General features: G+C 49.0%; 2 protein-coding genes across 12 annotated transcripts in view; one reads left to right on the plus strand and one right to left on the minus strand.

Moving 5' to 3' along the window:
• The window catches only part of CARS2 (cysteinyl-tRNA synthetase 2, mitochondrial), a 65,940-nt gene extending 60,059 nt beyond the window's left edge, over window positions 1–5,881 (minus strand). Inside the window, exons 1-3 of one of the 7 annotated variants that reach the window (XM_055360430.2) lie at window positions 5,671–5,881; window positions 4,805–4,855; window positions 727–844 (exon numbers count right to left, since the gene is read on the minus strand). In XM_055360430.2, coding sequence (XP_055216405.1) covers window positions 727–780 — 54 coding nt within the window. In that variant the 5' untranslated portion in view covers window positions 781–844; window positions 4,805–4,855; window positions 5,671–5,881. Of the gene's footprint in view, window positions 1–726; window positions 845–4,804; window positions 4,856–5,154; window positions 5,439–5,670 lie in introns of those variants that run through there. The other 6 variants (XM_055360431.2, XM_019039588.3, XM_004054733.4 and 3 more) reach the window with 6 other exon arrangements.
• Window positions 5,882–11,853: 5,972 nt separating this feature from the next.
• Window positions 11,854–20,650, plus strand: ING1 (inhibitor of growth family member 1). Of its 5 annotated transcripts, none has more exons than XM_019039593.3 (2): window positions 11,854–12,538; window positions 18,805–20,650. In XM_019039593.3, exons 1-2 carry the CDS (start codon window positions 12,535–12,537, stop codon window positions 19,506–19,508), a joined length of 708 nt encoding a protein of 235 aa, XP_018895138.1. In that variant the 5' UTR covers window positions 11,854–12,534; the 3' UTR covers window positions 19,509–20,650. The 5 variants fall into 5 exon arrangements, with proteins under 5 accessions (XP_018895138.1, XP_004054788.1, XP_004054787.4 ...); XM_004054740.5 differs by lacking the exon at window positions 11,854–12,538 and adding an exon at window positions 13,202–13,848; XM_004054739.5 differs by lacking the exon at window positions 11,854–12,538 and adding an exon at window positions 14,193–15,585.
• The last annotated feature ends 672 nt before the right edge of the window (window positions 20,651–21,322 follow it).

Here is a 21,322-nt window from a genome sequence, read left to right on the forward strand (position 1 = left end):
TAAACTATCAAGACACAGATATGAAAGGCATCATTAGCACAAATATGAATATGTCCAATCAGTGGGTCTGGTTCCCTCAGTAAAGAGAAAGTCAAGTCATTTCCCTTGGAGGCCGAGGGGCCAGGGGAGGGAGTAAGATTGGAGCCAGGAGACGACCACAGAAGGAGGTAACGACACGAGGCCACAGAAAAGCCTTCAGCGATCACAATATGATAGATGTTAACTTCCTTTACTAGGGCACCAAAGAAACCCTGCTAACCCAGCACTGCTTCATGTCTCAGATTACACCCACTGGCCACACATGGACAATAAGATGTGAGAACTACTTGTAAAATGCAAACAAGAACCACTTTCTTTTTTCTTTTTTTTTTTTGAGACAGAGTCTCCATGACCCAGGCTGGAGTGCAGTGGCACAATCTCCGCTCATTGCAACCTTCGCCCCACCAGGGTCAAGCGATTCTCCTGCCTGAGCCTCCTGAGGAGCTGGGATTACAGGAGCCCGCCACCACACCTGACTAATTTTTGTATTTTTAGTAGAGACAAGGTTTCACCATGTTTGTCAGGCTGGCCTCAAACTCCTGACCTCAAGTGATCCACCTGTCTTGGCCTCCCAAAGTGCTGGGATTACAGGCGTCAGCTACCACGCCCGGCCAAGAACTACTTTCAGGAAGGGCTCAGAACACTAATCAATGGCATTATCAATAGATGTAACTCTTCTCCACTTACCTCATTGGCTCTTTTGATGATTTTATCATCTACATCTGTAATACCCATCACCATGACTATGCTGCATCCAAAAACCTTGGTTAGGATCCTTCGAATGATATCAAATCTAACATATGAGCTGAAAGAAAAAAAGTGTCAGGATGTCTTTATTACACAAAGTCATCAGTTATCTTTGTAAAAAATCCATTACATTTTAACATGCTGCTCCATAACTTCCACTGTGTAGCACAACGGACAGGTCAGCGGAGCAGGTACAAGGAAACTCCCTCTCACTGATGACACCAGGGCCTGGGCCACAAGGGTTCTCAGGAGAAACTGACAAAGGTATTGCATCAATTTCAGGACACAATATTAGCATTTTTAATTTTGGAGTTGTTGCTTAAGTGAGTTGAAGTCTATTTAATTGTATAAAAATTCACTCATAATACAATCTCCCAGTTAAGATCGTGTTTTCACCATTCTTGTTCATGTTCTAGAGTAATTCTAATTTTTCACTATGACAAAACAGAAGCAAATACCAAATCAAAACAAGTACAATCCCATTAAAGCCATATAAGATTACTCCTAAGAATGCACACACTAGTGTAGAATATTTAAAAATGCCAGCTTATTTATATACTACACTGGGGTAATTCAGACTTGTAAAACTAAAAGGGTTTAAAATCTACTTAGCATCTCAAGAATCTGTTTTCCCATAAAAGTTACCTTAAAACTCAAGGTTATCTAATGTCACACTCACCTCTGCTATCCATGTGGCCTAAATTTCAGTTCATAAAATTGTTTTCTCTTAGGGTGGTGTGGGGGAATCCTAGCCATGTTATTGTACCACTTTAACCTGCCACACACCCCTTCCCTCTCCAAACACAGCTGAGACCAAATCTTGATTCCAGGGACAAAACTATCTCCACAACTCAACAAGATAATTAACCTCTTACAGCTCAGTCGGCTTGCTTATAAATTTGGCAAAATCCCACCACCCCACAGGACTGCCGTCCAGTCTTACCGTCTGTGCAGCATGAATTCTAAAAACACAAGCTATTATTACCATTCTCATCACCATGCTCTTCATTCACCTCAAGTTGGGAAAGAGTCTAAAAGATGTGAGATTTACAAGAAAAAAATTACAGGAACCTAAAGCAAATGAAAACAAGAGTCAAGTCCCTTGCTTGGCCCAGAGGAGCCCAGGCTGAGTCCTGGAACTGCCCTTGGAGACAGCAGAGGCTCCACAGCTTGGCAGAGCTGGCGGAATGCAGGGTCATGAGCAACTTGAGACCCTGAGACGCTGCAGGCAGGCTGTGACCACAGGGGCCACTCTATACACAAACACGCACACACACGCCTTGCAAGTGCCGGGCAGCTGAGTCTGAAGAACATGGCATCAGGAGACCTCAGCTTGCTTCTGTGACTCCACCATGAACCATGCTACCATCAGCCCGGCTCTTTCTGCCCCATTTTCTCCATCCACTGGGTGAGTGCGCTTATCTGGGTGATCGCTGAAATGATTCATTTGCTAAGAGTCTTCCCTCAAAACGCTCCAGTGTGACTCCGTCTACCATGGCATGAAATCCAAACTCTCTGGGCCAGACCACGCAGCACCCTCCCCAGTCTGGCTGCAACTGACGCCCCAACCCTTCCCCTGCTCCTCCCCCCTAGCACCAAACTGATCTATTTGTTTTCCCCAAACAGGGTTTCCATCCCTCTGACCTCTTCTAGAAATGGTGGAGGCTATTTTTCAGGGTGTCTCTTTCCAGTGAACTGAGTGCTACCCATTGCTCAAATTCTACCTTTCTGCAGCAGGCACTGTGTGCATCCCTGTCCTGCTGGAGCTGAAATAATTACATCATGCTAACGACATCAGATGGTTGCATAAATAACCACTGAAGGAGTACAATGCTAGGAGAGCTGAGATGGGGAGAGGGAGGTGGGGCAGGCCAGCCCAGCAAAGGCCTGGAGGGGTTGGCCAGGCTGACAGGAAGGTGGTCAAGAGGAGAGTCCCAAGCTCCCACCAGCCCCTGGGAAGGCCCTGTGTGGACACAGCTTATAACATGCATTCAGCTGCACACTTAAGATGTGTATTCTTTTCTGTAGTCATAAAGGTAAATATTATACAAATTTAAACTGCAAGACTTGACTCTCCTAGTTGGAAATGAGAAGAGATTCTCTCCCCAACAACTTTTAGGATTTCTTCCTCAGTCCTCTTCAAATGCATGTCAATCTTTTAAATGGCTAAATAAACCTCTTGGCAGTTTTACAACTCAAGAAAATTTCAAAACCTGGGACCCACCTCTGAAATGTAATCAAGGAAAATAACGCCCCGTTTCCCAGTGTCCTGGGAGGAGATGGGCCTACCTTGTCATCCGACTCCACACTGTAACTCACCTGAAGCAATGGGTTATGCTATGGTCTGAATGTTTGTCTTCCCTCCAAATTCATGGTTGAAACCCTAACTTCCAAGGTGACGGTTTTAGGAGGTGGAGCCTCTGGGAGTGACGAAGTCATGGGGGCAGAGAGCTCATGACTGGGGTTAATGCCCTCATAGAAGAGACCTCAGAGAATTCCCTCTACCTTCTACCATGTGAGGACACAGCAGGCAGACCCTCACCAGACACCAAATTTGCTGGTGCCTTCATCTTGGACTTCCTAGCCCCAGAAAGAAATTTCTGTTGTTTATAAGTCATCCATTTTAGGATATTTTGTTACAGCAGACTCATAGACTGAGACAGGCTGTATCCCCAAAGCTCCATAGAAGGATGAGATTTCTTTCTGTCTTTGCAGTTATTTTAGTTCATCCCCTTCTGGTTTAAGGCTTATTCAGTAACAGAACTGTTTTCTTTCTCTTCTACCTTTGTGGAAAGGTTTTCCAGGGTGGGGGTTTTGTTTTTAATATTTCCCCAACATATTTTATAATTCAAGAAAGATGTCAAATATGCTTTTGATAATTAAAAGTATGTTAGCCCAAAGTAAAGGGGAAAAATGTATATTTAAAGTATACAGAGTATGCCGGGCATGGTGGTTCATGCCTGTAATCCCAACACTTTGGGAGGCCAAGGCAGGTGGATCATTTGAGGTCAGGAGTTCGAGACCAGCCTGGCTGACATGGTGAAACTCCGTCTCTACTAAAAATACAAAAATTAGCCGGGCGTGGTGGTACATGCCTGTAATCCCAGCTACTCCGGAGGCTGAGGCAGGAGAATTGCTGCCAGGAGGCGGCAACTGGACCTGGGAGGCAGAGGTTGCAGTGAGCTGAGATTGCACCACTGCACTCCAGCCTGGGCGACAGAGCGACTCCGTCTCAAGAAAAAAAAAAAAGTATACAGAGTAAATGTAACTTTTTACTTTTAGTCTAGGACTGAACAATACTAAGTTTTAAAAAATCTACAATATGTCATTTTTGTACATTATATTTTGGAAATATACAAAATATTAGGAAAAGTGGTAATTTTGGCAAATGTAGGAGGCAGTACATCTTACGGTTAAAGAGGTCAAGAGAGCAACCACTTCGCAGTCAGATAAACCAAGCCTCACCCCAGTTCCAATACCTCTTCAATGTGTAATCTTAGGAAAGTTACTCAATCACTATTGAGCCCCGTGACATCTCACATGTGAGGTACTGTGTTAAGCAGCATTTTATGGGCATTATTTACTAAAATTGTTATAAGATCCAAGTTATCATTCCCATCTCAAAGATGAAGAAACCAGGACTCAAAGCAATAAAGTGACCTGCTCAGTGCTGTGAAGCTAAGAAGTGGTGGGGCCCAGGAATGACTGATCAGCAGGACCCCGGGTCCCCGCAAAGGCCTCTTGATGTCACCAAACCCAGCAAAAAACATCTAGTTCCAAAACGGGTCATTTTTCAGTGCTCCATTGCCTCCCTGAGTTTCCTCACCTGTAAAACGGGTGTAAGTGCTCAGAATCCCTACAAGAACCAAATGAGGTTGTAACATTTCCCACAATGCCTGGAATGTAGGAATTATTCTGCATCCCTAAGTTGCCACTTAAGAGATAAAAGAAATCAGCAAAAGGCTTTCAAAAATAAATGGTCCTTTGAAGTATGAAAATTCAAATCCAGGAAACTCACCAAGCATGGCCAAGGTGCGCATGATCATATACAGTTGGTCCACAGCTATACCTGGAAACAAAGTTAAAATCCATCGTGTGGAACATATTTGCAAGAAAGGACATTCGATTCTGAGTTATAATGATCATATAATTTTTAAAGTAATCACTTCTGGGGGATGAATAGCCGGGGTTTATCATACTTGCTCAATTCACAACCAAACCTGCAAAAGCACCGCGCACCCCCAGCTTCTAGAACGGCGCCCTCCATGCAGCTTCCTAAACGCCCTCCCCGAGCCCAGATCCCGTTCAGCCGTGGGAAGTCTCCGCCACGATCGGCCCCCGCCCGTGCCCCAGTCCCGCGCGGCCCACCAGGAGGCGGCTTCGGCGTGCGCCACGATTAGGGGTTCCTTCTTCCCGGTGAGGCTGTTGTACACCTGCACACCCGTCTCCCGGCCCGTGGGCTGCAGCCAGGCCCGCCCGCGCCCCCCGCTCGCCGCCCGGCCCGCAGGCCAGTGCCACCCAGCCCGCCCAAGGCCCAGCGCGGCCTGGAGTAGCGGGGGGCCCAGGCCTGGGCAGCGCGTAGTCCTCAACATGTCAGCGGCCAGCGCCTACGACGGGGCGGAGACGGGAGCCACGCCGGGTACGCGGCCGGTCGCGCAAGAGCAGCACGGCCCCGCCCCGCCCCGCCCCGCCCCGCCCCGCCCACGCCCTTGGGGCCCCGCCCACTCCCGGAAGTAGTCCTCAGGTAGCGCCTCCCTTTGGCCTGGCTCCAGTCGCCCGCGGCAAGGGTGGAGAACCAGGGCCCGAAGAGGTTGGGGCGGGGAAGGCCCGGGGTGGAGGGAGGAGGGCGGTGCTGCGCCGGGAGGCCGTGGGAAGAGGCCGTACCGTGCCGATCTCCTCTCCTTATTAGCCCAGGTCCTGCGAGGCGTCCGTGTGCGCGCGGTACCAGCCTGGAGCTGTGTCCGCCGCGCGGGGGGAGCGTTTACAGTGCAAGCTTCTGCTGCCGGGCCCTGGCCTGTTAGCGAAGCACGTGTGCATCCCAGCACAGCCCACGTCAGCACGCTAATACACAGTGTCCACCCCAGAACACACGTCAGCACCCCAATACAGTGTGCACCCCAATACAGTGTGCACCCCAAACACACATCTGCGCCCCAATACAGTGTGCACTGCAGCACACCGTCAGCATCCCAACACAGTGCACCCCGATACACAATGTGCAACCCAACAGTCTGCACCCCAATAAGTGTGCACCCCAATACACAGTATGCACCCCAGCACACACATCAGCATCCCAATACAGTGTGCACCCCAATACAGTGTGCACCCCAGCACACACATCAGCATCCCAATACAGTGTGCACCCCAATACAGTGTGCACCCCAATACAGTATGCACCCCAGCACACACATCTGCACCCCAATACAGTGTGCACCCCAATAGTGTGCACCCCAGCACACACATCTGCACCCCAATAGTGTGCACTGCAGCACACCATCAGCATCCCAACACAGTGCACCCCGATACACAGTGTGCAACCCAGCATACAGTCTGCACCCCAATACACAGTATGCACCCTAGCACACACCACATCAGCATCCCAATACAGTGTGCACTCCAATACAGTGTGCACCCCAGCACACACCATGTCTGCACCCCAGTACAGTGTACACCCCAATACAGTGTGCACCCCTAATACACTGTGCACTCTAACACACACCATGTCTGCACCCCAGTACAGTGTGCACCCTAACACAGCACGTGTGCATCCCAGCAAACACTGTCTGCATTCCAATGCAATGTGCAACTCAATAGTGTGCGCCCCCACACATCTACACCCCAATACAGTGTGCACCCCAATACACAGTGTGCAACCCAACACACACCATGTCTGCACTCCAATACACAGCGTGCCTCCCCGCGCCCCCCCCCCCCCCCCGCCCCGACACATAACACGTCTGCACTTCAACACTCTCCTGGGGTCTCCGGATGAAATGACCAAAGCTAGGAAACTTCATTCATCAGGTATGTGTAGCAGAAATGTCTGCTTGTGATTCATCTTAAGGTTAAAAGTTCCATGATCCCGTATCTTGAGAACAAAAACATTCTGAAAGTTACTCACAATAGCTTGACAAACGTGCCTCTATTGGGCCAAGCGCAGTGGCTCACACCTGTAATCCCAGCACTTTGGGAGGCTGAGGCGGATGGATCACCTGAGGTCAGGAGTTCGAGACCAGCCTGACCAATATGGTGAAACCCCGTCTCTACTAAAAATACACAAATTAGCCGGGCGTGGTGGCGTGCATCTGTAGTCCCAGCTACTGGGGAGGCTGAGACAAGAGAATCGCTTGAACCCGGGAGGCAGAGCTCGCAGTGAGCTGAGATCACGCCACTGCACTGCAGCCTGGGCAACAGAGGGAGACTCCGCCTGAAAAAAAAAAAAAGTGCCTCTATTGGTGTCTTGCAATATGATGTCTCAAAAAAAAAAGAAAAAGTCCCCTTTGCTTTTCCAGTTCTCAAAACAGGAGACGTTCCTCTGTTTTTTTGTTGTTGTTTTTAGTTTGCTTTGGTGTTTTATTAAAAAGCAAAGGTTTAAGTAGAGACAAACAAGTGTGTACCTAGAGTAGTTTCTCAATATCCTGGAGTCCAACTCTGCAATTCTGTTTCAAGCTAACTGTAGTCTAATGTAATCTATTGTCTAATTTAATAAGGTTAAAATGTTAGAATTAGGAGACCGTATAGCCTACATCAATGCTAACCACTCATGTTACCTAACTACTCTAAATTCTCCTGAATATTATCACTTCTTGCCTGCCTTATGTTATTTTGTAACTTTCCAGTGCTGTGTGTATATTTATCTCCCTATCTTAAATTGTACATTATTTTGAACTTCTCACTGTGCCCTGCACTAAATTCAGAAAAGGACTTGGGTTTTGTTTGTTTGTTTTGTTTTGCTGTGGCTGGAAAAAAAATTTTAAAAAGAAATAAAAGGGCTTGTTGAATGTTGATGAATTAATCCCTTACGAAAGGGATTAATTGTGCAGGTGGGAAGAAATCTGGGTAGTAAAATACCTGATAAAGCTGATTCAGATATTAGATGTGCCAGTAAATAAAGCAAATTAACAAAAAGCTCAGTTGCAATCTGTGAGAACACACGAATTCAAGGAAATAACTGGAGCAGAGATTCTGAAAGCAGCTTAGTAACACTGAAGATCAAATCTGCACATGAATCTGGACATGCGGTATATTTGAATTGTTCATAGAACATCATAACTTTTAAATTAACAATAGTATCTTCTGTCTTCAGAAAATTCATGTAATGTTTTTAGCCCCTCACTGGCAGTGATTCTATTATGTTTTCTTTTTTTTTTTGAGGCAGTCTTGCTCTGTCACCCAGGCTGGAATGCAGTGGCCTGATCTGGGTTCACTGCAGCCTCTGCCTCCTGGTTCAAGCAATCCTCCTGCTTCAGCCTCCACAGTAGCTGAGGTTACAAGTGCGCATCACCGTGCCCAGCTAATTTTTGCATTTTTATTTTTATGTATTTATTTTTGAGACAGAGTCTCGCTCTTATCACCCAGGCTGGAGTGCAGTGGCACGATCTCGGCTCACTGCAACCTCCACCTCCCAGATTCAAGTGATTCTTCTGCCTCAGCCTCCCGAGTAGCTGGGATTACAGGTGCGTGCCACCACGCTCAGTTAATTTTTGTATTTTTAGTAGAGACGGGGTTTCATCATGTTGGCCAGGCTGGTCTGGGACTCTGGAACTCCTGACCTCAAGTGATCCAGCCACCTCAGCCTCCCAAAGCGGTGGGAATACCGGCCTAAGCCACCACACCTGGCCAATTCTGTTTTCTCTTTTTTCTTTCTTTTTTTTTTTGAGATGGAGTTTCACTCTTGTTGCCCAGGCTGGAGTGCAATGGTGTAATCTCCTGGGTTCAAGCGATTCTCCTGCCTCTTTCTCACGTCTCCCGGGTTCAAGCGATTCTCCTGCCTGTCTCCCGAGTAGCTGGGATTACAGGCATGTGCCACCATGCCCGGCTAATTTTGTATTTTTAGTACAGATGGGGTTTCTCCATGTTGGTCAGGCTGGTCTTGAACTCCCGACCCCAGGTGATCCGCCCACCTCGGTCTCTGAAAGTGCTGGGATTACAGGCATGAGCCACCGTGCCCAGCAGCTAATTCTGTTTTCTTAAGGCTTTTGCGGATCATCAAAACAAGTAGAAACATAGCTCATTACCTAATGATGGTTAGAAACGTGATCTTTTTGCATATTGAATATTTGCAGGTTGAATATTAAGGTAAAGTAAAATAGACTGCTAATGCTCTTCATTACTATACCTCCCAGCCTACATCTTTCTCCCGTGCTGGGTGCTTCCTGCCCTCGAACATCGGACTCCAAGTTCTTCAGTTTTGGGACTCAGACTGGCTCTCCTTGCTCCTCAGCTTGCAGATAGTCTATTGTGGGACCTTGTGATTATGTAAGTTAGTACTTAATAAACATATATATGTATAAACATTATATATATATATATATATCTCCATCCTATTAGTTCTGTCCCTCTAGAGAACCTGACTAATACACCATATATACATAAAAAGAGGATCCGTTTAATTGAAGTCACCTCCCTCTCCAATCTAGGTCAGAACGAGGAAGTGTGTTAATGATTCCAAAATATCACTAATGCCATTTCTCAGTCCTTAATGACAACAATAACAAAATCGAGTTCTCAGTATTACATTTTCTTTCAAGGCAAAATCTTGTAAATCAGAAGTAGAGTTGATTACGGTAGCATATGGTTTAGGGGTTTTCAAGTTTAAGATGAATGAGTTTGCATTTATTTTTTAAGCACTTTGAAACTTAAACAATTCTATGCTTGGCCAGGCGCGGTGGTTCACGCCTGTAATCCCAGCACTTTGGGAGGCCAAGACAGGCGGATCACCTGAGGTCAGGAGTTCGAGACCAGCCTGGGCCAACATGACAAAACTCCGTCTCTACTAAAAATACAAAAATTAGTTGGGCGTGGTGTCCGGCACCCGTAATCCCAGCTACTCAGGAGGCTGAGGCAGGAGAATCGCTTGAACCCAGGAGGCGGAGGTTGCAGTGAGCCGAGATCACGCCACTGCACTCCAGTCTGGGTGACAAGAGCAAGTCTCCGTCTCAAAAAAAGAAAAAGAATTATATGTTCATCTCTTATATCTGACTCATAGGTTTGAGCATTTTCAGTTAGACTGGAAATATAATTTTAGAAAAAAGTTTAATTTTAAATGTTTCTTTTTAATCCATTTGAAATTTCTGTTCTACGGGAAAGTTTTAACATCCATTTTTGCAACACGCCACAGGAAACAAAACTGAAAGAGACAAGATTCTTCAACGTATTTTCAAAATTAAGCACCTTTCTTCAATGACATTTAAAATTCGTTATCAAAGTTAATTATGTTTTATTGCTTGGTCTTCTAAGTTTGTTCAAAAAAAGATAAAATCTTTTTTGACTTTTTATCCCAAGGGGTGGGCTAAAAGTTTTATGGAATGTAAAGCTCCAAAAAACTTTTCACTGCTGTATCCCCAGCGCACGGACCAGTAGTTGGCACATGGTAGACACTCGTCAATATTCCTTGTTGAATGCATAAGATACTTTTTTGGTTTATGTGTATGTGAAGAGAGTACATAACGAGAGGAACAAAATCATTACTCAGATTGTACTGTGTTGTGATTTTTTTTTTTTAAAAGAAAACCTAGGTTAAACTCCATCTTATCTTTGTAAAGGGTAAATTACTTCCAACTTTATTCTTGAGTTCAGATAAACACTATTCATTCTAGAGCCAATGAATGCTAGGAATAGAAGAACCGGTCTATTTCTTACTATTGTACTTTTAAATTACTTATATGCTTTTTGAGGGAAAGGCATAATTTTCCTTATTCAACTTTGTACTCCCTCTATACTCTGTATTCGACATAATGTTTGTTTCCACATAATGTTATCTTGTCGTAGTCTTTTTTTGTCTTTTTCTCCGGAGATAGTCTTGCTCTGTCGCCCAGGCTGGAGTGCAGTGGCACAATCTCGGCTCCCTGCAACCTCCCCTCCTAGGTTCGAGTGATTCTGTCTCAGCCTCCCGAATAGCTGGGACTACAGGCACGCGCCACCATGCCCTGCTAATTTTTTGTATTTTTAGTAGAGACAGGGTTTCACCATGTTGCCCAAGCTGGTCCCGAACTCCTGAGCTCAGGCAATTCGCCCGCCTCGGCCTCCCAAAGTGGTAGGATTACAGGCGTGAGCCACCGCGTCCGGCCAAGTGTTATAGTCTTTTGTGCAGACCAAGTAGTGGCCAATAAATCTTGTAGAAACTAAAGTACTCATTTGCTTTTAACTAGGCCAAGACTAGAATAGCGTGATCTGTAAGTAAAATAACAGCCATTTCCCCAAATATCAAAGCCAAAGCTCTCCTGCTGTGTAGATGAGATGAAGGGGCTTAAAAGTGAAGATTAAATCCACTTCAAAGTGTAAAGAGTATCCATCCATTTATCATTGCAGCAACGTTGCAACGTGAACAATCCGATTCCAAATACAAAACAGCTCAATTCAGTCTCTTTGCCGTACTCACATCCATAGCACAAAATACCCGGCAGGGCCCTGGAATGAGCACCACTGCGGTTAATAATCTACTCTATAAATACTGGACGACTCCAAATTTTTACTGGATTACACAGAATACGTTTTTAAAAAATCCAAAGAGTTTTAGATGTTACAACAGGGTTCCATCAAATACCACGTTTCCAAATCTTACCACCAGAATGTGTATCCATTTCAACTGCAATTATTTTGTGTCTTAAGCTGTGTACTCTGCTTTGCAACAGGATAAACCCGGTGGATAAAAGCTGAAATCCGACCCTGTCCTAATTAAGAGGCTAAGAAAAATGGAGAACCGCGCTGGCGTGGAGTTGATAGAGAAACACTGCAAGGGCTGGGGACAGGGCTTAGTTCGTGGAATACACAGGCAGCACCACCAACCCGGCTCTCCGGAAAGAGAAAGTCCGGTGAGAAAGGTGAAAACTGACAAGGAACCGTTCTCCGACTTGGTGAAAAAAAGACAATGCAAATAGAGCAGGGTCCAAAGCGGAAGAAAATCAGAGAAAAGCAGGCAGCCAAGCGTGGCGAACACAGCTCTCGGGGCCACCCCGGAGGGGACCCGCGGCAGCCGCAGCCGGGCGGAGGCCGAAGCCGAGGCCGCCCCGGAACCGGAGAGCCAGGCGGGAAGTGCACAAAGGCACGAGGCCACGCCCAGGAGGGGCGGGCCCTTTGGCCGGAAGGGGGCGGGCCGGCGCGCGGGGCCGGTCGCCTAGGCAACGGGCTCGCGTGGCGTCCAGGCTTCTCAGAAAGCCCAAAATCCGGGAGCTTTGGGAGGGTAGAGGGGCGACGCGGGGGAGGGCGGTCCAGGGAGCTGAATGGCCTCAGGACGCCGGCCGACCGGGTGTCTGCATACTGTGGGCGGCCTTTCCAAGTGTGGGGAGCGGCCTCCGAGAACGGTGTCCATGGCACAGGGCGGGAAGAGATAAGGCCTAGGGAAGGCGCCCCTCGGGCCTATCCACCTCTTCTGGGGCTCGGCACTAGGAAGCAGCTTCCCTCTCAGGCCCCTTTGTCTCCAAGCCGTTCCAAACTGAGTACCGGGAGACGACACAAAGGGAGGGCGGTGACGGATGGCGCAGGCGCGGGAGCCGCCTAGGCTGCTGGGAGTGGTGGTCCAGCCGCGGAATGGGTAGGTCTCCCGCGCACTCTGCGGCCACAGCTCAAAGGACACCGAGAGGGTGCCAGTGCGCATGCGCCGCCACTTCCGCCCGTGCCCGGCCCTCCCCTTCCTTCCGCCTCCTGGAGGACTTGGGTTTCTAGTAGTAAGAGTCCGGGGGGCATTACTCACGGTCTCCCCGCCTCCTCTTCATCGTGATTGGGCTGTCAAAGTGATGTTGGCAAGTAGATTGGCTACTGCGGTTGCCAGTTCTGTTTCGGGCCCTACTTATACCGCGCTGTGGGGGCGGGAACGAAGAGTCAGGGGCTGAGGAGCGGGTTGTGGTAGTTGTTGTGTACCATGGTCTCGGAGGCTTCCGTCCCGCGGCCCGTTAGGTCCTGGTCGGGTTTTCAGCGAAGCAGGCCGCTCCCCTGCGTTTCCCAGCGGGCGTGCTGTGCCGCCCAACGGGCTCTGCCTCCAAGTGCCAAAAACTCCTAGTAAAGTTTGCGCCTCGTCCGCCGTCCCCACCCCAGCGGCCCTGACGCTGTCCCCTCCGCGACCCTCGCCCCTGGCAAAAGTGACAGGCAAGGCCACGCCCCCGCGAGGGCCGGCCTCGAGCCCGCAGCCCCCAGGGCCCGGGACGGTGAGGGGCGTGAATGCGGCGGGGGGCGGGGCCGTTGCCGGGGGAGGGGGCCGGGGCGCATGCGCGCTGCGCAGCGGGGCTGAATGTTTCCCAAGTGTTTGAAACTGGTATTTGGGTTTTCCACGTTGGACAACTGCGGCTCCGCGGCCAGCGGAGCGCGCCCATTCCCGCTGCCCGCTCCGCTCCTCTCTTCTCCCCAGCCCAGTGGGCGGGTGGGCAGCGGCGGCCGCGGCGCTGGGCCCTCTCCCGCCGGTGTGTGCGCGCTCGTACGCGCGGCCCCCGGCGCCAGCCCCGCCGCCTGAGAGGGGGCCTGCGCCGCCGGCCGGGGCGTGCGCCCGGGAGCCACCGCCACCGCGGCCCGCGCCCTCAGGCGCTGGGGTCCCCGCGGACCCGGAGGCGGCGGACAGGCTCGGCAGATGTAGCCGCCGGGCCGAAGCAGGAGCCGGCGGGGGGGGCGCCGGGAGAGCGAGGGCTTTGCATTTTGCAGTGCTATTTTTTGAGGGGGGCGGGGGGTGGAGGAAGCGGAAAGCCGCGCCGAGTCGCCGGGGACCTCCGGGGTGAACCATGTTGAGTCCTGCCAACGGGGAGCAGCTCCACCTGGTGAACTATGTGGAGGACTACCTGGACTCCATCGAGTCCCTGCCTTTCGACTTGCAGAGAAATGTCTCGCTGATGCGGGAGATCGACGCGAAATACCAAGGTACGGCCGGGTGATGGATGGGCGGGGGCGGCCGCCTCCTTCCCGGCGGGTCCGGGCGCGCCGCGGAGCCGGGCCGGTCCTGCCGTGGACCGGAGGAAGCGGCCGGCTCCGCAGCGGCGGCCCTCGGCAGGGGCAGGAACAAAAGGTCTGGAGCGCCTTTGATTCGCCAAGGTCCTTGTGTGCAAAGCCCGGGACACGGAGGAGGAAGGAGGCGCGAGAGGTCTCGCTGCAAGGCTGCGCGACCAAAGCGCTCTTTGTAGTGAAGTGATGAGGCGGGTGCTGCGGGGGAGGGGGCGGCGGGTCCAAGCCGCGTCCTCTAGGAGGGGGTGCAGATTACGGCGCGAGATGGAGGGATGTGCCGGCGCCTGGGGCTATAGGGCGCCGAGACGGGGCTGCAGGAGGAGGGCGGCTGTGGGCCGGGGTTCCCGCAGACCCGGTGCCTCGGTCCCGGGCAACGCCGCTCCTCTGGCCCTTCTTCGTCGCCCCCCACTCAGTCCCGAATCTGAGTGTTACATAAAGTACCGGGTAGTACTCCGCTCGGGGTAGGTCGGCCGCCCCCGCCCAGCCCCATCCGGCCCTCACTTGGAGCTGGACACCGCGTAGGGGCCGACTGCGAGGGGCGACGCCGCCAGTTGTAGTTTGCGGAGGACGAGGGCTTTTCTCTGTGTGCCGTAGGGAAGGGAAGGGAAGGGGAGGAGCGGAGGCGGGGAAGGCGCCCATCTGCGCTGTGCTGCGCTCGGGGGGGCGCGGGCAGATCGCTGGCTTGGAGAGGATCGTGGCAGGTGAGAGGACCTGTGGGTCGTTCTCTGCAGACCTGGCCGCCCAGGGTGTCAGAGAGAGGTGGCGAGTTCGTGTCCGCCGGGAATTGTTGGCTGTTGGGGAAACTTTCCTGCGAGGTCAGTCAAGGCTTTGGGGGCTCTGTTTTGAATGTGGATCACCACTCGGAGTTTACTAATGTTTACAAGGCTGCGCAGTAGGGAAACGGAAGAGTTGGGTGGGGGCAAAAAAAAAAAAAAAAAAAATTGACCGCTGTCCCCGAAAGTACTAGACGCCTCTGCCGGGAAGGCGCCCCTGCGCGTTCTATCGGAGACGTAGCTTCGCAGCGACTTTTATAGGAACTTCATTAGCATATTATGGAACGTCCCGCCTCAGCCCCCCAGTAGTTGGCTGTGATGTCCTTCGTGGAATGTCCTTATCATTTCCCTGCGGAACGATTGGTTGCTGAGGCGGTTGAAGGCGGGCCTAGCGCAATAACTGGTATGGGTCTGTGTTTCCGCTGTCTTCTTTTTTCTTTTTCGGGGAGGAGCGGGGTGGAGGGTGGACGAGTTGATTTGAACGTCTTCGGGTCGCTCGGCCTCCAGCCTTGGATTGGTTCTTGTCGCTGCTGGGGCGGGCCGTGCTCTTCCGCCCTGGGGTGTGGTTGGTTCTCCTCCTGGCCTCCGCCCTCCAAATCGGCGATTCCCATAGGCGGCGGCTCTCGGGGTGCGGGGCGAGTCTCCCGCTGGCCTCCTCCCCATTGGCTGGAGGCCTGGCGGGTGTGGCCCCGGCCCTTCTCCCTGCTCAGCCGGGCCACTTTCGGGCGCGGATTTATAGCAGTAGCAGTGATCCCGGGCCTGGGGACTCGGGGCCGGGGCTGCAGCTCGGACCGCCTCCCGCGACCCGCGGGACCGGCTCGGAGACAGTTTCAGGCCGCATCTCTGCTGACCGGAGGGTGGGGCCGCGCGTGGCCGTGGAAACGTGAGTGACTGGGGCTGCGTCCACGAGCGGGACCCTCGGCGCAGAAACTTTTCTGGAAGGTGCTGTCCTCGGGCCGGACGGGCCCCGTGGGGTGACCCTGGGGCTCCGGACGGAAGGAAGGCAGGGGCTGAGACCACTTTGATCGTTCGACGATAGAAAAAAGTAGCGCGGGGCGGGATGCAGGGTTCCAGCTGTCCAGACAGCAAAGTTCATGGAGCCACTTTGTCCTCCTGTCGTTGCTGGGGAGAGCCTGGCTTGCTGCTTGCTTCATGTTCACCTAGGGTGATGAACTTTTTGGCTTCAGGAAAGATCACAGTCCTGCCTGCCCCCGGGAGTACTGGAGCGGCGCAGCTGGGAGCGCCGAGAAGCGCGCGAATCTGTCGCAAGGGTCACAGCTCCTTGGACTTCGGTGTAAATGCTGAGCTCTGCCGCGTAGTTCTGAAAGACAAAGCTTGTTTTCACAGACCTACTCTGTAGGAAGTCAAACGTCTTTTGTTTAGTAGGCATCAGTTGTATGTTAATTCATAAACTTGGATTATAATTAGTTTATGAATTTAAAATGGTGTTTGAGGTTGCTTGAATTATTTTTCAAACATTATTATAAAAATACCCACCCACCCCCTGGGAAGTTCGCTTCATAAAGAACTTCAGTGCAACCCGTATGTAAAATTAAAATACATTTAAAATAATTGGAGAAACCAATTTAAATGTTGCTACAACCCCATTTAATCTGTAAATTGCATATGCTGCTGCTTTCCGTGGTAATGTTGGTGTGGAATATGTTTGGAAGAAAGGCAGTAGTGTCTGAAGCTGAGTTGCTGGCATTGAAGAAGCAGAGTGTCTGGAAGGATGGCTTCCTATTTAGCAGTGGTGTTGTTCCTGTTTATAAATATTTGTACTTAGTGGCTTTGTTGATAAAATACTTTGCTTGGAGTATCAAAGAAATATTAGGTAACAGAAATACTTCTTGGTAATTTTGCGATGGGATATCTGTTTCTCTTGCCCACAAATTAGGCTTCACCTGGATGGAAGCTTGCTTGTGATGTAAAATAATCTGTGTTATTAAATTTTAAATTTATATGATACAGTTTTCTGTGAAATGACAATATTGTCTTTAGAACTTTGATTACTGATGAAAAGAAGTGATACCATTTTGTAACCCTAAATCCATTTAAAAATAAATGGTACACATATTTTAACATTATGATAAATAAGTTGAATAAATTGGTATTACTTGGATACGTGGAACACAGCTATTTATTTTTATAATTAATTACTATATGAGACTAGGGCATTCCTCCTGGTGGCAGGCAGCCTGCATTGTTCGTCTAGGAGTCTTCAAAGCTGTCTTTAGTTTGAGAATATACTCTGGAAAATATTACCTTTTAGAGAAGCTTCAGCGTTGGCCTGAGTTCTTATGTTTACTCTAGTGTTAGGTATATGTCTTATAACTATTTGGAGATAAGATCTGGAAAGGAAGGGGGTAACATTTTAGACAATCCCTCCCACTCTCAGCCCCTCCCCTAGTTTACAAGTAGTATTGTTGGCCAGGCACGGTGGCTCACTCCTGTAATCCCAGCACTGTGGGAGACCGAGGCGGACGGATCACCTGAGGTGGAGAGTTGGGAGACCAGCCTGTCCAACATGGAGAAACCCTGTCTCTACTGAAAATACAGAATTAGCCGGGCGTGGTATTACATGCATGTAATCCCAGCTACTCGGGAGGCTGAGGCAGGAGAATCACTTGAACCTGGGAGGCAGGTTGCAGTGAGCTGAGATCGCGCCATTGCACTCCAGCCTGGGCAACAAGAGTGAAACTCCGTTTCAACAAAAAAAAGGTAGTATTGTTGCCTTGTTTAAAGAGACTGCAAAAAGGTTTTAGGAGAATAATCTGGTACTGTTTAATTTAATGGTTACTGTTTGATGAAAAAGAACTCTGGAATTTCTGTGTATTTAACTAGCCTTTTAGCAAGGCTGTTTACTTCAACTAGATTTTTTAAATAGCTTTTGTTTCTTGAGAAATTGCCTAATTACACTTGCCAAATTACACTTTAAAATCATATACACTGTCCTCTAACATGCCCAAGAAGGTTTACATTTAAATACTGAAGAGGTTTTCTGTTTTTGATAACATTTTAAAGTCCATTGACTTTAACAGATGTGAAGATGTTTTTGTTTAAGCAGTAGATGCAAAAGTAAAACCTACCAGCTTCGCTTTAAAGCAAGGCTAGTGCATTCACTGCAGTTAAAAAATAATAATAATGGCCCATCACAGTGGTGCTTCTGTAGTCCCAGCTACTCAGGAGGCTGAGGTGGGGAGGGTCCCTTGAGCCTGGGAGGTCGAGGCTGCAGTGAGCCGAGATTGCGCCACTGCACTCCAGCCTGGGCGACAGAGACAGACCTTGTCTCCAAAATAATAACAAGTCATAATAATAATAAAGCAAAGCTAGGTTTTCTGGATTATTGTGGCAGAACTGTTCTTGCTGTCACTAATACAGAGGGATAACATGCTACAATAAATGTGGGGACTGAAACTGAGGACCTAAGTCACAAAGTAGCCTGGAACTTTACTGTTAACCCGGTTCTTTAAATCATAGAGAGCTATTATATAAATGTATACACATTCTCTCATTTAACAGGGTATTCTAGATGTTGGTATATTAAAATAAAGAAAATAAAGACCTTTTTTATTTGAAATATTCAAATAATTTATAATATATTGTATTGTTTGTATATTGTGTATAAATGTAATAAATACCATGTTTATATAATGTTATATGTATATTAATAATTGTATTCAAATAGAAACATTTGAGTAAAAATGATGGCAGTATAGACATAGTCATTAATAGAAAGTATTAATAAATGTTGGGTCCCGAGCACTGCACCTCATTTAAACGTTTCCTCTTAATGGCTTCGGGCGTTGTCACCCGTGCGTGCCTGGGAACTGTTCTCAGGTTCCCTGGGGTGGCTGGAGCGGCTCCTGTCGCTGTGGGAGCTGGGCTGGCATTTGTGTTGTGTTGTGGTGTGGTGTGGTGTGGTGTGGTTAGCACAGGAACAGATAAGCCCGGGAGGGCCTGTGGCTGGTGGGCTTTGTTCTGGGCAAGCCGTGCGCTGGCCCCTAGGCTCCCTGCCAGCCCTCTCCGTAGACCCGTCCGGGGCCGTGTGGGTTGTCCCGGTGTCCTGCTCGCGAGTGACGCCTGTCCTTCTTGCCCCCAGAGATCCTGAAGGAGCTGGACGAGTGCTACGAGCGCTTCAGTCGCGAGACAGACGGGGCGCAGAAGCGGCGGATGCTGCACTGTGTGCAGCGCGCGCTGATCCGCAGCCAGGAGCTGGGCGACGAGAAGATCCAGATCGTGAGCCAGATGGTGGAGCTGGTGGAGAACCGCACGCGGCAGGTGGACAGCCACGTGGAGCTGTTCGAGGCGCAGCAGGAGCTGGGCGACACAGCGGGCAACAGCGGCAAGGCTGGCGCGGACAGGCCCAAAGGCGAGGCGGCAGCGCAGGCTGACAAGCCCAACAGCAAGCGCTCACGGCGGCAGCGCAACAACGAGAACCGCGAGAACGCGTCCAGCAACCACGACCACGACGACGGCGCCTCGGGCACACCCAAGGAGAAGAAGGCCAAGACCTCCAAGAAGAAGAAGCGCTCCAAGGCCAAGGCGGAGCGAGAGGCGTCCCCTGCCGACCTCCCCATCGACCCCAACGAACCCACGTACTGTCTGTGCAACCAGGTCTCCTATGGGGAGATGATCGGCTGCGACAACGACGAGTGCCCCATCGAGTGGTTCCACTTCTCGTGCGTGGGGCTCAATCATAAACCCAAGGGCAAGTGGTACTGTCCCAAGTGCCGGGGGGAGAACGAGAAGACCATGGACAAAGCCCTGGAGAAATCCAAAAAAGAGAGGGCTTACAACAGGTAGTTTGTGGACAGGCGCCTGGTAGTGAGGAGGACAAAATAAACCGTGTATTTATTACATTGCTGCCTTTGTTGAGGTGCAAGGAGTGTAAAATGTATATTTTTAAAGAATGTTAGAAAAGGAACCATTCCTTTCATAGGGATGGCAGTGATTCTGTTTGCCTTTTGTTTTCATTGGTACACGTGTAACAAGAAAGTGGTCTGTGGATCAGCATTTTAGAAACTACAAATATAGGTTTGATTCAACACTTAAGTCTCAGACTGATTTCTTGCGGGAGGAGGGCGACTAAACTCAACCTAACACATTAAATGTGGAAGGAAAATATTTCATTTAGCTTTTTTATTTTAATAAAAGTAATACTATTACTTTATGAACAATTTTTTTTAATTGGCCATGTCGCCAAAAATACAGCCTATAGTAAATGTGTTTTTTGCTGCCATGATGTATATCCATATAACAATTAAGTAACAAAGGTTTAAAGTTTGAAGATTATTTTTTAAAAAGGTAAATGGTTAAATTTTACATGACAGATATTTTATATATTGGCCTGTTCCCCAAATGGCCATTTTAAAATGCTTGGGTACACTTCTCTTAAGTGGTCTAGTCAAGGAACCTCAAGTCATGCTTTTGCTATCACCAATCATAGTGTAGCCATCTTTAATTTATATCAGGTGTATAAATGTACATTTCCAAATGAACTTGCACTTGTTATATTATAATTGGAAGTGCAGTCAGCAGATGCTGTTGTGAAGCTAATGTCACAATTATGTGCAAAGGTGTGCTTCCTGCTGTATGTGAGCTGTAAAAATGTTACGTGAAGAAATAAATGAAACTTGGCCAGTTTGTTCCTCTAGTAGTATATTTAATTTTGACATAAGTAATTTTAAAATTTGTCTTAAAAATTTATACACCAGCAATTTAGACAAAGCCTTAAGCAAATTTTGTATTATTGTTCTCACTTATTATTAATAATGAAGTAGAAGCTACTTAATTGCCAGCAAATAAATACGTGTCAAAAAAGAATCTGTATTCAGACCCTGTGTCAGGAAATTACTGCCCACTTGTCAAGTCCAGCCCACCATCTGTTTGAACATTATATGAAGTTTAAATTCTAGTGTCCATAAATAAAGTTTCAGTGGAACACAGCCGTGCTTATGTGCGTATGTGTTGTCTGACTGCTTTTGCAAAACGGCAGAGTTCAATAGTTGCACCTGAAACCATTTGACTTGACAAGCCAAAACTATTTTCTGGCCCTCTGCAGAAAGAGTTTGCTGACCTCTGATTTAGACTAGCATCTAACATTGATTTGCCCACATATTGAAAGGGTCAGTGGAGTTTTCATTTATTTTTTATTTTTTATTTTTTTGAGATTGAGTTCCAGGCTGGAGTGCAATAGCGCAATCTTGGCTTACCGCAACCTCTGCCTCCCAGGTTCAAGCGATTGTCCTGCCTCAGCCTCCCCAGTAGCTAGGATTACAGGCATGCACCACCACGCCTGGCTAATTTTGTATTTTCAGTAGAGACGCGGTTTCTCCATGTTGGTCATGGCTGGTCTCGCACTCCTGACCTCAGGTGATCCACCTGCCTCAGCCTTCCAAAGTGCTGGGATTACAGGTGTGAGCCACCATGCCCGGCTGGAGTTTTCATTTTTTTTTTTTTTTTTTTTTCTGAGATGGAGTCTCACTCTGTCTCCAGGCTAGAGTGCAGTGGCCAGTCTTGGCTCACTGCAACCTCTGCCTCTCGGGTTCAAGCGATTCTCTTGCCTCAGCCTCCCGAGTAGCTGGGACTACAGGTGCGTGCCACCATGCCCAGCTAAT

The sequence above is a fragment of the Gorilla gorilla genome, chromosome 14, assembly GCF_029281585.2.
Source record: "Gorilla gorilla gorilla isolate KB3781 chromosome 14, NHGRI_mGorGor1-v2.1_pri, whole genome shotgun sequence".
NCBI lineage: Eukaryota > Metazoa > Chordata > Mammalia > Primates > Hominidae > Gorilla > Gorilla gorilla.

Excerpts from the sequence above, each read along its gene's own strand:
- ING1 (XM_004054739.5), top strand. The coding sequence starts at position 15,021 with ATGTCCTTCGTGGAATGTCCTTATCATTTCCCTGCGGAACGATTGGTT. Across the intron at positions 15,586-18,804 it reads CCGCGCGTGGCCGTGGAAAC|AGATCCTGAAGGAGCTGGAC; the intron begins GTGAGTGACTGG and ends TCTTGCCCCCAG.